General features: G+C 45.8%; 1 protein-coding gene across 2 annotated transcripts in view; it reads left to right on the top strand.

Annotated features, from left to right (window-relative positions):
• LOC129834357 (docking protein 4-like) overlaps positions 1 to 13,867 on the top strand; it is a 66,784-nt gene extending 52,917 nt beyond the window's left edge. For both annotated transcript variants that reach the window (XM_055899273.1, XM_055899272.1), the window contains 6 exons: positions 324 to 438; positions 554 to 673; positions 11,445 to 11,634; positions 12,261 to 12,399; positions 12,492 to 12,606; positions 12,805 to 13,867. In XM_055899273.1, the coding sequence (XP_055755248.1) occupies positions 324 to 438; positions 554 to 673; positions 11,445 to 11,634; positions 12,261 to 12,399; positions 12,492 to 12,606; positions 12,805 to 12,947 (822 nt within the window). In that variant the 3' untranslated portion in view covers positions 12,948 to 13,867. The remainder of the gene's footprint in view (positions 1 to 323; positions 439 to 553; positions 674 to 11,444; positions 11,635 to 12,260; positions 12,400 to 12,491; positions 12,607 to 12,804) is intronic.
• The last annotated feature ends 648 nt before the right edge of the window (positions 13,868 to 14,515 follow it).

The raw sequence follows: 14,515 nt of genomic DNA, 5'->3' as shown, positions 1-14,515 counted from the left end.
TGCGTGTCTGAAAGGATCAACACACACACACACACACACAGACACACACACACACGCACACACAGGAGGCTGAAGGAGATGAGAGTAACACAGATCAAAGCCAGCCTCCCACTCCTAGCCAGAATCCAGGTCTCTCTGAAGTGTCTGAGCATAGGGTGACCACTACACCTGGCTACAACACTCCCTCTTTCTCTCCTCTCCTTTCTCTCGGAAAACTGAATCCGGTCAACCGGCAGCACATCATACAGTATTTAGACAGCTTGTCTGACCCTTTCAACCTCTCTCCGTGTTTGTCTAACCTCTTGAACTTTCCCATTGCCCAGGTGACCGAGATCAGCAATGTGAAGAATGTCACAAGGCTCCCAAGGGACACCAAGCGCCAGGCGGTAGCCATCGTCTTTACCGATGACACCTCGCGCATGTTCACCTGTGAATCAGGTGCTCCACACCACACTTACCTTATTGCAATAGATGTTTTCTCACAGTGTACAATCATCTCTGAAGTTTCCTGTTTTATGACACCTCTCTTTGCATCCCATTGGTCTACACTCAGAGCTAGAAGCAGAGGAGTGGTTCAAAACCCTGTCAATCGAATGCCTGGGGACCCGCCTCAATGACATCAGTCTAGGAGAGCCAGACTTGCTGGCAGCAGGTGTTCAGTGTGAACATACAGGTGAGTGTCTGACTAGCACCATGGCACAGTCCTGCTCGACTTTGCTTTATGGCTATTTTTGCATTCATTATTTCTTTGTTTGCTCAGAATGTTTGCAATTTCCTACGATGACAAACACTTCTGGATCATCAATCGTAGGCTACACACTTATCTCTCAGCCTCCCAGATCTGGGATACTACACTCCTTTGTTCCCCACACGGGCTTACCTGTTGCTGCTGACCAAGATAACCGAAGGCAACGAAGAAGAGGAAGTTATCACAATGCTTTCAACCATCTAAAAACACAACCGAATTCGAATGGAAATAAACCATGTCTGAGTGTTGGTTCAGCTGTCATCTAAATGTGTTATCACTGCGCTTTCAACCATTTCAAAAGCACAACAAAGTTCAAATAGGAATACAATGGCAGATATTTAGTATTTCTACATCTTCATGTGTTATGCATCATGCTTCATCTAACAGCACGACCAAATGACCTGGATTGCGGTTGAGATGACATTAAAAGTACGTGGTGCAAGTGATCAACGCTGTTCAGTATTCTGTGCAGATTATTACAGGTGAAGATTTCTACAGATCTGCAGCCTTTGCTCGCTGTCTTGAACATGCCCACTTTCTATGATGACATAAGAAGACATTTTATAGTTACAGTATGCTAACCTCAAAATGTGGCCGGTGATGTGCTACTCATTTTAAGGTTGAATAACTACTGTTGTATACGTTTGTATAATAGCCTTAACTTTAGGCTATTTACTATATTACACAAGTAATATTGAATTGTGTTTGGTTGACAACGCAACCAAATATCAACATTTAAAGGATATCTAATGCTTGGGATAGTTTCATCTGAGCCACTGGCTTAATCCTATTCTTTAACTTTTATTTTTGCTTTAGTTAGAGGTGAATCCAACATATCATTTGTTAAGATACTGTATTGCAAAAGAGATTTTGTATTGTTTGGTTGTCAACAAATTCCAGTTTGTCTACAAATTAATAAATCATATGTTGGATTCACATCTTCATCTCAACCAAGAATCATAGTTAAAGAAGATGACTAAGTCAAATCAGGCTGTGTCTAATGATGTAGTGCACATAAAAATGATTTTCCCAAGTACCCCCCCCTCCATCCATCACATTTTCAACTTTGCTGATAGTTTTGCCACATAAAAATGCTGCCTTATAGGCTGTAACAAATGTGCCCATTCTGGTCTTGGTACTTTCTCTCCAGTTGTTCATGAAGGCGTTTCCACTGCCATCTGTCGCATAATTAATTTTACACACACAATAAGATTCCACATTGTCTAGCGTATTTTGTTTTGTCGACATTTGGAAAGTTTACAGAAAAATGTGCTGTTTCCATCAGGCCTGTCATTAAATGTTTTATCCGACATGTACTTTACTCACATTAAAAGATTGGATGGAAAACCTGGTTATTGAAAAAGATTCCACGTCACAATACACGTCACAATACATTGACAAATTACGTTGAAACAACATTGATTCAACCAGTTTGTTCCCAGTGGGACGGTTTATGGACACTCGACTCTGCTATTTAACCAGACGGCTTTTCCATTTTCCGTATGGATCAAACGGGGGCTTCTGGTAAGAGTAGGGAGAGGTGTACTCTTCCTCATCAACACTTCCTGGTGTACCGAAGTTGAAAACATCTTCAGCTCCTGTTCATCTGACCTGGAGTTTATGATGCTTAAATGCCAACCCCACAATATGCTCAGGGAATTCACGCATGTTATTATCACAGCTGTGTACATACTGCCACAAGCGAACACCAAGGCGGCGCTCCGCAAACTGTATATTAGCCAGAAAGAATTCTCACACCCGGAAGCAGTCTTTATTGTCATGGGGAATTTTAACCAAGCATGTGTGAAATTAATTCCTTCACTCTTCTGGGAAGGCTTTCCACTAGATGTTGGAACATTGCTGCGAGGACTTGCTTCCATTCAGCCACAAGGGCATTAGTGAAGTCGGGCACTGATGTTGGGCGATTAGGCCTGGCTTGCAGTCGGCTATACATTTCATCCCAAAGGTGTTCGATGGGGTTGAGGTCAGGACTCTGTGCAGGCCAGTAAAGTTCTGCAGCATTCAATGTCAGAAGAACAAACCCAAATGACCCGGTGGCGCGCGATGTGTATAAGGGAAACACGTACGAGCTCAACATATCCATTAGGGACACAAAATGACAATACAGACTCAAACTTGAATTGATGTTCAACAACTCAGGCTCACGTCTCATGTGGCAAGGACTACCGACTATCAAATACTACAAAGGCAAATCCAGCTGTGTGGTGCCCACCGAAGCCTCCCTCCCGACAAGCTTAAGACATTCTATGCACGCTTTGACGCAGACAATACCGAGCCATCCAGGAAGACTCTCGCTGCTCCAGACGGCAAGGTGATTTTGCTCTCCAAGGCTGACTTGAGAGTGAGAACTGTCAAAAGAGTGAATACTCAGAAAACGGCATCCTCAGTGTGTGCGCTGACCAGCTGGTGGGCATCTTCTCTGATATATTCAACCTGTATTCCCCACCTGCTTCAAGGAAACCACAATCATCCCAGTGCCAAAGAAAAACAAGGTGACATGCCTAATGACTATCAGCCCGTAGCACTTACCCTGGTCATCATGAAGTGCTTCGAGAGGCTGGTCATGCACCACATCAAGACCAGCATGCCAGACACACTGGACCCACTCCAATTTACCTACCGCTCCAACAGATCCACGGAAGATGCCGGTTCCATTACTTTTCACATGGCCGTAACACATCTGGACAAGAGGAAAACCTACGTGATAATTCTGTTCATTGACTACAGTTCAGCATTCAACACTATAGTTCCCTCCAAACTCGACACCAGCTCAGAGCCCTGGGCTTGGTACATGAATTGCTCCGTTCACGACTGCTAGGCACTCCATCGGGTGGTGAAGATGGCTCAGAACATCACTGGGACCGTACTCCCACCAATCCTGGACAATTACTCGAAACGGGGCCTGCTCGTTCTGAAGAAAGTTGATCAGGAGGAGTATGGGGATCCAACGTTTCAGTTGGAGCTCTGAAACCCAGATGACCCTGATGTAGTGTGGGCTGTCAGGAGGGATAGCACATGCAGCTTCTACCAGCCCCCTCCTCCCACAGACACCGAGAGGATGAGGAACAACATGATCAAGGAGCAGAAGGTCTTTGCCCTCATCAAAGAGATTCTCACCTACATGGGGTTCATATGGATGTTGCTCCTGGTGGCATATGTTCAGCGGGACCCTAACGCTTACTTCCTGACTCAGCACATTTGGCAGCTTCAGCCAAGGGATCTCAGACAGCATGAGCCACAGAGATGTGTTCACCTGGGCAAATACCTCTCTGCTCAGCAACCTCTTTGGAGAGTTCCCAGGTTTCATCACAGATGGGAACTCCAAACTGGTTGGTAATGCCCGTCTTCGCCAGGTGAGGGTGCAGAGGAAATCCTGCCGCATCGCCCGCTCCATGCACCAGGCTGTACCTGATTGTCATGGTCCATACTCATAGGAGGTGGATGACATGGGCTCCTATGGGCCAGGCTGGAACCGCTCTACGAGTGAAAAAACCTCAAAGGCCCTCCGCAGCCCATGGCAGTACCAAACCCAGGCCCAACTCAGAGCCCAACCCATCTGGCTAAGGTTGTGGTCCTCCACAGGGGAGGGGGGTTTGTGGTGGAGTGAGTTCTGTGAGTCACAGAACGCTAGCAGTACCCTTCAGTATCTGTTGGACAACACCTGGCTTGATATGTTCACCCGAGCAGTCTTTGTAGAGTTCACATTGTCACACTCATGCTGGAGACCACAGCTGTAGAACGTTCCAGTTTCGCAGTGACCTGCGGAGTGTCCGACTATACCAGCCTACCGGTGGACTCCACATCTTTGTCATGGCCTCTGAGGTCATCTATTTCCTCTTTATCCTCTACTACATGTATGTTCAGGGCAAGCTGATGAAGCAGCCGAAGTGGGCTTAATTCAAGACAAAGTGCAACCGTCTGGAGCTCGCCATCATCCTCCTGAGTTGGAGCGCACTGTCTGTCTTCATTAAGAGGAGCCTGTTAGGGAACCGGGACATGGAGTACTACCACAACCATAAAGACTAGTTTGCCAGTTTCCATGAGACAGCCACAGCATATGCAGTGCTGGGGTGTCTGATCGCATTCCTGGTGCTACTGGCTACAGTCAAACTGTGGCATCTGCTGAGGCTCAACCCCAAGCTACACATGATCACAGCCACACTGCAACGTGCCTGGACTGACATATCAGGCTTCCTCGTGGTCATCACCATTATGTTCCTGGCCTATTCTATCACTTCTTATGTGATGTATGGCTGGAAGCTGTACTCTTATAGGACTCTCTTGGATGCTGCTCTGACCACGGTTAGCTTGTAACTGGGCATCTTTAACTATGACGAAGTTCTTGATTACAACCCGGTGCTTGGTGCGTTCCTCATCGGCTCCTGCATTATATTCATGACCTTTGTGGTTCTGAACCTGTTCATCTCAGTCATCCTGGTGGTGTTTACTCAAGAGAAAATACATCAGAAGCCCTCAGAGGAGGAAGAGATAGTGGAACTGATGCTGATGAAGCTCTGCAGCTTGTTTGGAATAAAAATTAAGAAGGAAGACTGACAGCCCCACGGAGAATGGCATGGCTGCCTCAGCAACTAACAGAGGATTCTCCACTATATCCTCATAGATGATTACTTCTAAGTACTGGTGTACCACTAAGTATGTATTCACAGGGAGCTGTCATGTTCACTTCTGTTGCTTCATAGGAGCAGTGATGCATTTGTTGACTTGTTGCCTCTAGCTGTTTAATTATCTAAAATATCATGCATAAATGAGGTTATTTGTGCCGTTTTGTGATCTAAACCAAAGCTTTAAAAATATGGAGGAAATAACAACTCCTTCTGTTACCTCACGTTTCTGTCACAAATACACATACTGTATGTATGGTTACTATGATAACATGTAAGGAGACAACAATGAGGAGGAGAGCAGGATACAAACATTTACATTACATTTAAGTCATTTAGCAGACGCTCTTATCCAGAGCGACTTACAAATTGGTGCATTCACCTTATGACATCCAGTGGAACAGCCACTTTACAATAGTGCATCTAAATCTTTTAAGGGGGGGGGGGGGGGGGGGCAGAAGGATTGCTTTATCCTATCCTAGGTATTCCTTGAAGAGGTGGGGTTTCAGGTGTCTCCGGAAGGTGGTGATTGACTCCGCTGTCCTGGCGTCGTGAGGGAGTTTGTTCCACCATTGGGGTGCCAGAGCAGCGAACAGTTTTGACTGGGCTGAGCGGGAACTGTACTTCCTCAGTGGTAGGGAGGCGAGCAGGCCAGAGGTGGATGAACGCAGTGCCCTTGTTTGGGTGTAGGGCCTGATCAGAGCCTGAAGGTACTGAGGTGCCGTTCCCCTCACAGCTCCGTGAAGATACAAAGATATTGCTAATACAACAGCATTGGAATTACAGTTGGAAGTTTACATACACCTTAGTCAAAAACATTTAAACTCAGTTTTTCACAATTCCTGACATTTAATCCTAGTAAAAAATCCCCGTTTTAGGTCAGTTAGGATCACCACTTTAATTTTAAGAATGTGAAATGTCAGAATAATAGTAGAGAGAAAGATTTATTTCAGCTTTTATTACTTTCATCACATTCCCATTGGGTCAGAAGTTTACATAACCTCAATTAGTATTTGGTAGCATTGCCTTTAAATTGTTTAACTTGGGTCAAACGTTTCGGGTAGCCTTCCTCAAGCTTCCCACAATAAGTTGTCTGAATTTTGGCCCATTCCTCCTGACAGAGCTGGTGTAACTGAGTCAGGTTTGTAGGCCTCCTTGCTCGCACATGCTTTTTCAGTTCTGCCCACACATTTTCTATAGGATTGAGGTCAGGGCTTTGTGATGGCCACTCCAATACCTTGACTTTGTTGTCCTTAAGCCATTTTACCACAACTTTGGAAGTATGCTTGGGGTCATTGTCCATTTGGAAGACCCATTTGCGACCAAGCTTTAACTTCCTGCCTGATGTCTTGAGATGTTGCTTCAATATATCCACATAATTTTCCTGCCTCATGATGCCATCTATTTTGTGAAGTGCACCAGTCCTTCCTGCAGCAAAGCACCCCCACAATATGATGCTGCCACCCCCGTGCTTCACGGTTGGGATGGTGTTCTTCGGCTTGCAAGCCTCCCCCTTTTTCCTCCAAACATAACGATTGTCATTATGGCCAAACAGTTCTATTTTTGTTTCATTAGACCAGAGGACATTTCTCCAAAAAGTACGATCTTTGTCCCCACGTGCAGTTGCTAACCATAGTCTGGCTTTTTTATGGCGGTTTTGGAGCAGTGGCTTCTTCCTTGCTGAGTGGTCTTTCAGGTTATGTCGATATAGGACTCGTTTTACTGTGGATATAGATGCTTTTGTACCTGTTTCCTCCAGCATCTTCACAAGGTCCTTTGCTGTTGTTCTGGGATTGATTTGCACTTTTCACACCAAAGAACGTTCATCTCTAGGAGACAGAACGTGTCTCCTTCCTGAGCGGTATGGCAGCTGCGTGGTCCCATGGTGTTTATACTTGCGTATTATTGTTTGAACAGATGAGCGTGGTACCTTCAAACGTTTGGAAATTGCTCCCAAGGATGAACCAGACTTGTGGAGGTCTTCAATTTTTTTTCTGAGGTCTTGGCAGATTTTCTTTTGATTTTCCCATGATGTCAAGCATATAGGCACTGAGTTTGACGGTAGGCCTTGAAATACATCCACAGGTACACCTCCAATTGACTCAAATGATGTCAAGTAGCCTATCAGAAGCTTATAAAGCCATAACATAATTTTCTGGAATTTTCCAAGCTGTTTAAAGGCACAGTCAACTTAGTGTATGTAAACTTCTGACCCACTGGAATTGTTATACAGTGAATTATAAGTGAAATAATCTGTCTGTAAACAATTGTTGGAAAAATTACTTGTGTCATGCACAAAGTAGATGTCCTAACCGACTTGCCAAAACTATAGTTTGTTAACAAGAAATGTGTGGAGTGGTTGAAAAACAAGTTTTAATGACTCCAACCTAAGTGTATGTAAACTTCCGACTTCAACTGTATGTTTGTTGTGAAATTAATTAAAATGGTTTTGAACCATGAAAATAAAGGAAGGCCCGCATCATCATCAGGTAGCTTAGTGGTTAGACCCGAGCCTACAAGGTCAAAAATATGTCGATGTGTCCTTGAGAAAGGCTCATAACCCTAATTTGTTCCAGGGGTGTCGTTCTACTGTGGCTGACCCTGTAAAACAACACATTTCACTGCACCTATCCGGTGTACAGTATGTCACAATAAAAATATATATATACAGTGCCTTCGGAAACTATTCAGACCCCTTTACTTTTTCCACATTTTGTTACATTACAGCCTTATTCTAAAATGTATTAAATCGTTTTTCCCCCTCATCAATCTACACACAATAACCCATAATGACTAAACAAAAACAAGTTTGTAGAAATGTTTGCTAATTTATTGAAAACCCCCCAGAAATATCACATTTACATAAGTATTCAGACCCTTTACTCAGTACTTTGTGGAAGCACCTTTGACAGCAATTATAGCCTCGAGTCTTCTTGGGTATGACGCTACAAGCTTGGCACACCTGTACTTGAGGAGTCTATCCTATTCTTCTCTGCAGATCCTCTCAAGCTCTGTCAGGTTGGATGGGGAGCGTTGCTGCACAGTTATTTTCAGGTCTCCAGAGATGTTAGATCGGGTTCAAGTCTGGGCCACTCAAGGACATTCAGAGACTTGTCCCGAAGCCACTCCTGCGATGTCTTGGCTGTGTGCTTAGGGTCATTGTCTTGTTGGAAGGTAAACCTTTGCCCCAGTCTGACGTCCTGAGCACTCTGGAGCAGGTTTTCATCAAGGATCTCTCTGTTCTTTGCTCCATTCATCTTTGCCTCAATCCTGACTAGTCTCCCAGTCCTGGCCGCTGAAAAACACTCCCACAATATGATGTTGCTACCACCATGCTTCACCGTAGAGATGGTGCCAGGTTTCCTCTAGACGTGACGCTTGGCATTCAGGCCAAAGAGTTTAGTCTTAGATTCATCAGACCAGAGAATCTTGTTTCTCATGGTCTGAGAGTCTAGGTGCCTTTTGGCAAACTCCAAGCGGGCTGTCATATGCCTTTTACTGAGGAGTGGCTTCTGTCTAGTCACTCTACCATAAAGGCCTGATTGGTGGAGTACTGCAGAGATGGTTGTCCTTCTGGAAGGTTCTCCCATCTCCACAGAGGAACTCTAGAGCTCTGTCAGAGTGACGACTGGGTTTTTGGTCAGCTCCGTGATTAAGGCCCTTCTCCCCCGATTGCTCAGTTTGGCCGGGTGGCCAGCTCTAGGAAGAGTGTATTTTCATTTAAGAATGTTGAAGGCCACCCTGTTCTTGGGGACCTCCAATGCTACAGAAATGTTTTGGTACCCTTCCCCAGATCTGTGCCTCGAAACAATCCTGTCTCAGAGCTCTACGGACAATTCATTCGACCTCATGGCTTGGTTTTTGCTCTGACATGCACTGTTAACTGTGGAACCTTATATAGACAGATGTGTGCCTTTCCAAATCATGTTCAGTCAATTGAATTTACCACAGGTGGACTCCAATCAAGCTGTAGAAACATCTCAAGGATGATTAATGGAAACAGGATGCACTTGAGATAAATTTCAAGTCTCATAGCAAAGGGTCTGAATACTTATGTAAATAAGGTATTTCAGTTTTTTAGTTTGAAAAAAACATTTCTAAAAACCTGTTTTCGCATGGTCATTATGGGGTATTGTGCGTATATTGATGAGGATGATCTTATTTTTTTTTTCATTTGGAATAAGGCTGTAACGTAACAAAATGTGGAAAAAGTCAAGGTCTGAATACTTTGCGAAGGCACTGTATACTGTATATATAAACTCAGCAAAAAAAGAAACGTCCCTTTTTCAGGACCCTGTCTTTCAAAGATAATTTGTAAAAATACAAATAACTTCACAGTTCTTCATTGTAAAGGGTTTAAACACTGTTTCCCATGCTTGTTCAATGAACCATAAACAATGAATGAACATGCACCTGTGGAACGGTCGTTAAGACACTAACAGCTTAGGTAGGTAATTAAGGTCACAGTTATGAAAACTTAGGACACTAAAGAGGCCTTTCTACTGAAACACCAAAAGAAAGATGCCCAGGGTCCATGGTCATCTGTGTGAACGTGCCTTAGGCATGCTGCAAGGAGGCATGAGGACTGCAGATGTGGCCAGGGCAATAAATTGCAATTTCTGTACTGTGAGACGCCCAAGACAGCGCTACAGGGAGACAGGAAGGACAGCTGATCGTCCTCGCAGTTGCAGACCACATGTAACAACACCTGCACAGGATCGGTACAAGATGGCAACAACATCTGCTCGAGTTACACCAGGAACGCACAATCCCTCCATCAGTGCTCAGACTGTCCGCAATAGCATGAGAGAGGCTGGACTGAGGGCTTGTAGGCCTGCAGGTCCTCACCAGATATCACCGGCAACAATGTTGCCTATGGGCACAAACCCACCGTCGCTGGACCAGACAGGACTGGCAAAAAGTGCTCTTCACTGATGAGACGTGGTTTTGTCTCACCAGGAGGTGATGGTCGGATTTGCGTTTATCGTCGAAGGAATGAGCGTTAAACCGAGGCCTATACTCGGAGTGGGATCAATTTGAAGGTGGAGGGTCCATCATGGTCTGGGGCGGTGTGTCACACCATCATCGGACTGAGCTTGTTGTCATTGCAGACAATCTCAACGCTGTGAGTTACAGGGAAGACATCCTCATCCTTCATGTGGTACCCTCTCTGCAGGCTCCTCCTGACATGACCCTACAGCATGACAATGCCACCAGCCATACTGCTCGTTCTGTGCATGATTTCCTGCAAGGCAGGAATGTCAGTGTTCTGCCATTGCCAGCGAAGAGCACGGATCTCAATCCCATTGAGCACGTCTGGGACCTGTCGGATCGGAGGGTGAGGGCTAGGGCCATTCCCCCCAGAAATGTCTGTGAACTTGCAGGTGCCTTGGTGGAAGACTGGGGTAACATCTCACAGCAATAACTGGCAAATCTGGTGCAGACAATGAGGATCAGATGCACTGCAGTACTTAATACAGCTGGTGGCCACACCAGATACTGACTGTTACTTTTGATTTTGATCCCCTCTTTGTTCAGAGACACATTATTCCATGTCTGTTAGTCACATGTCTGTGGAACTTGTTCAGTTTGTTTCAGTTGTTGAATCTTGTTATGTTCATCCAAATATTTACACATGTTAAGTTTGCTGAAAATAAAAGCAGTTGACAGTGAGAGGACGTTTCTTTTTTGCTGAGTTTATATTTTTCAAACGCACACCCCACCCACGAGCTGTTCACTTCTTTACCGTTGGAACATGGGGTCTGATACCAACAGTTTCTATCTACAAGCCATCAGAATGCTGAACACTTGAACTGGACTGACCACCTGCACTGACTTTCCGCACCTTAGCACACACGCACACACATACATTCATGCTACACACACAACACAGCTGCTGCTACCAGTGTCTTATTATTATTGCTAAATTGATCATCTCTCCTACTCTCTGATGTGTTGTGGATACGGGTCCTGGCTTCTACAGGTCACTTTATAATGTGTGGTATGTCATGCTGAACTAAGACTAGTAATACCCCTTCCTGTCTCCCTGTCAGAGCGTTTCAATGTGTTCCTACTGCCCTGTCCTAACCTGGACATCTATGGGGAGTGTATGATGCAGATCACCCATGAGAATATCTACCTGTGGGACATCCACAACCCTCGCACCAAACTGGTCACCTGGCCGCTCTGTTCCCTGCGCCGCTACGGACGAGATGCCATGCGCTTCACCTTTGAGGCTGGACGGTGAGAGAAACACTCATTGAGGGAGGGTGGGTGGGAGAGATATGGAGAGTGAGGCATGGGGAGAAGAATGCAAAAGCTGCAGAAAAGCAGGACTGTGTAACCAGTTGTCTGTGCCTAGCCCATAGATTGCTTGATGAAAAACGCATACAGACCACACACACTCATGCTCGCACACAGACAGACAGACAGACACACAGACAGACAGACAGACAGACAGACAGACAGACAGACAGACAGGTGCCCTGCCCAGGAGAGCCTCATAAAGAGATTGATTGAATAGATTAGAGGAAAATCAATGGTGAGCGAGGCGTTCTTATCTCCTCCTGTGCTTTGATAAACTTGAAAAGAAAGGATTCGGTCCACTTGCAGGGTGCCCCCCAAAGGACAAAGATAAGAGAGTACTGCCAGTTGGGAGAACGTAGTCCCACACTGCCCCCTGGTGGTGGTTAGAATGCAGTACTATTGGCTGTCAATTGCTTGAGAACAATTTGTGGTAAATAGAGTGTGCCTGCAAAAGGACTGTTTGCAAAAACATATCTATATATGGTGAATTGTCGATATTACCTATATTATGGCCTGTATGCACATGCATGTTGTACTGAGCAGTGTGTGTTGGTGTGTTCCAGGATGTGTGACAGTGGAGAAGGCCTGTACACATTCCAGACGCGGGAGGGAGAACAGATCTACCAGAGAGTCCACTCCTCCACCCTGGCCATCGCTGAGCAGCACAAGAGAGTTCTGATGGAGATGGAGAAGAACAGCAGAGTAAGGCATAGTTACACACACACACACACACAGTATTCTCTCTGGTGGTTATATAATACTGTGTTTTTTATCATTTTTTTCTCTCTTGTCAGTTGTCTAAAGGTTCTGAGACGGGCTCCTACCCCTGTACCCCCACGGCCATCCTGCCCCGCAGTGCCTTTTGGCACCATATCACTGGCACTCAGGGGGGCATGGACCCAGCCCATGGTAAACCACAGCCTAGACTACAATCTCAACCACACAGCACTGGGGCTAGAGTGGGAACATTGGTCTGAATATGGAAAGTGTAAACGTTTGAACATGGGGTCTGGAGTGTAACGAATCATACAGAAGCTTATGGAGTAGGCTGCACCTGTAGACATGACTTTTTCTCGTCTGTCTCTTGTGTCCTGTCCTGTTCTGTAGGTGACATGTTTGGTGGTTCTCAGACTGGCGCTGATGCAGACCTGCTCTCCACCCGGCTGCCCTCAGAGCCACGCCACGCTACCATGCCCCTGGCACACAGCCAACACTCGCCCGTCCGCTACCCCACCTACCCCAGCCAGTGATCCCAGGGGTGCATTGCAGACCCCTAGCCTCCACCACACCCATACTCTGTACCCGAACACTCCTCCCATTCTCCTTTCTCTGCAGTGCTCACCTTGACTCCACGCCCCCTCATCTACCCTCCAGCCAATCAGGTTGGGGTGGGGTCATAGGACCTCCCCTAAAGCTGGTAGCTCTGTGAAGCAGGACATGACAGCGCCTCTGGTCTTCTCTTCAAAGGCTGGTTACCTGAAGGAACTTCAACCCCCAGAATCCCTCACTGTGGGGTCAAAGTGCATTGTGTGAGCCGGCAGTGGCATGTTGCCTCTTAGTGAGCTGACATTGTGGCATGGTGCATCTCTCTCTGCTCTGCTGTGGGCGTGGAGGAGGAACATGAGGAGGAGGGGTGTGAGCTGTAAGGATGTGATTTAGTGGCTGTCCTCTCTTCTAACCCCTGTGAAATCGTGTTTTCTTTCTGACGGGATTCACCTCAACCCCCTTCGCGAAAGACCTCTACTTGTACCTCATGCCAGCTCTTAGCAAAGTTCAATGTTACGGGCTCAGGACGTCCCCATATAGCTCTTATTGGTGGTCAGAACAGAAGGACCCCTTCCTACCATCCAGCTCCAGCATGATAATGATTGTGGCGCTAGCTCCAACCCATAACCTCAATCTGACAGACACGTATGTAAGACAACAGTTTCCTCGAAAGAACTGGCCTTGGCTTCCAAGTCTGTGTGTGTGTGGGTGGAAGAGAGACTGTCCCTGGACTATCAGCCAACCAAACACCTGGTCTAATTCCACAGAGAATCAATGGACCACTTGTCTTTCATCTTTCTTTGAATTTTTTTTTTTTTAACTTGTAGCAGACATAACAACCTGACTTTGCCTTGTATTCTGTTCTGTCTGATAAAGAAAATAGACATAGATTTTTCTGGGAGGATAGAGGGAGGGAGGGAGGGAGGGAGGGAGGGAGGGAGGGAGGGAGGGAGGGAGGGAGGGAGGGAGGGAGAGCCACATGCCTCTGAAGTCATGACTTCGTTTGTTGTTTTCTCTTGGTTTTCTGCCATTGGGTTGTGAAGACATCCTAGGCTGTTCATAATGGTAGTGGAACCCTGTCCTCTGTGTGTGTACTGCATGAATGGAATACACAGTTACTGACATATGGCCACTTTAAAACCAACGTTAAGAGAGAATTTAGACATGGTAAATAATGTAAATGTCACAAAGATGTAGCCACTCCCTCGAACCTCATCATTGTTGTGGAGGTCCTTGGTCTGAGGGAGACACCACGGACTGTGTCATAGTGTGGCTCCTCATTGAGTTTCCTGTCAGGCACAAAAGCATAATGAACTAGTGAAGTTGTGATAATCATTATTAATGTCCCGTGTTTGTAGTTTCACAGACTTTCTGGTGTGTGGGGTGGGTTACCGCCTGACCAAAATGGCTCTTGACATGTTTGCACTTGAAGATTATTATTATAATTTTTTTTAAATGTGTTTTGATAAATCAGGAGGCATTGCTCTTAATTTGGGTCATGTGAGGGATAAGCACAGATCTAGGGCGGGTCCATAAGTTACCTGCCTCAGAG

The sequence above is a fragment of the Salvelinus fontinalis genome, chromosome 35 (assembly GCF_029448725.1).
Source record: "Salvelinus fontinalis isolate EN_2023a chromosome 35, ASM2944872v1, whole genome shotgun sequence".
Lineage (NCBI taxonomy): Eukaryota > Metazoa > Chordata > Actinopteri > Salmoniformes > Salmonidae > Salvelinus > Salvelinus fontinalis.
The sequence above is the reverse complement of the archived record's forward strand: the minus strand, read 5'-3'. Positions and strand labels throughout refer to the sequence as shown.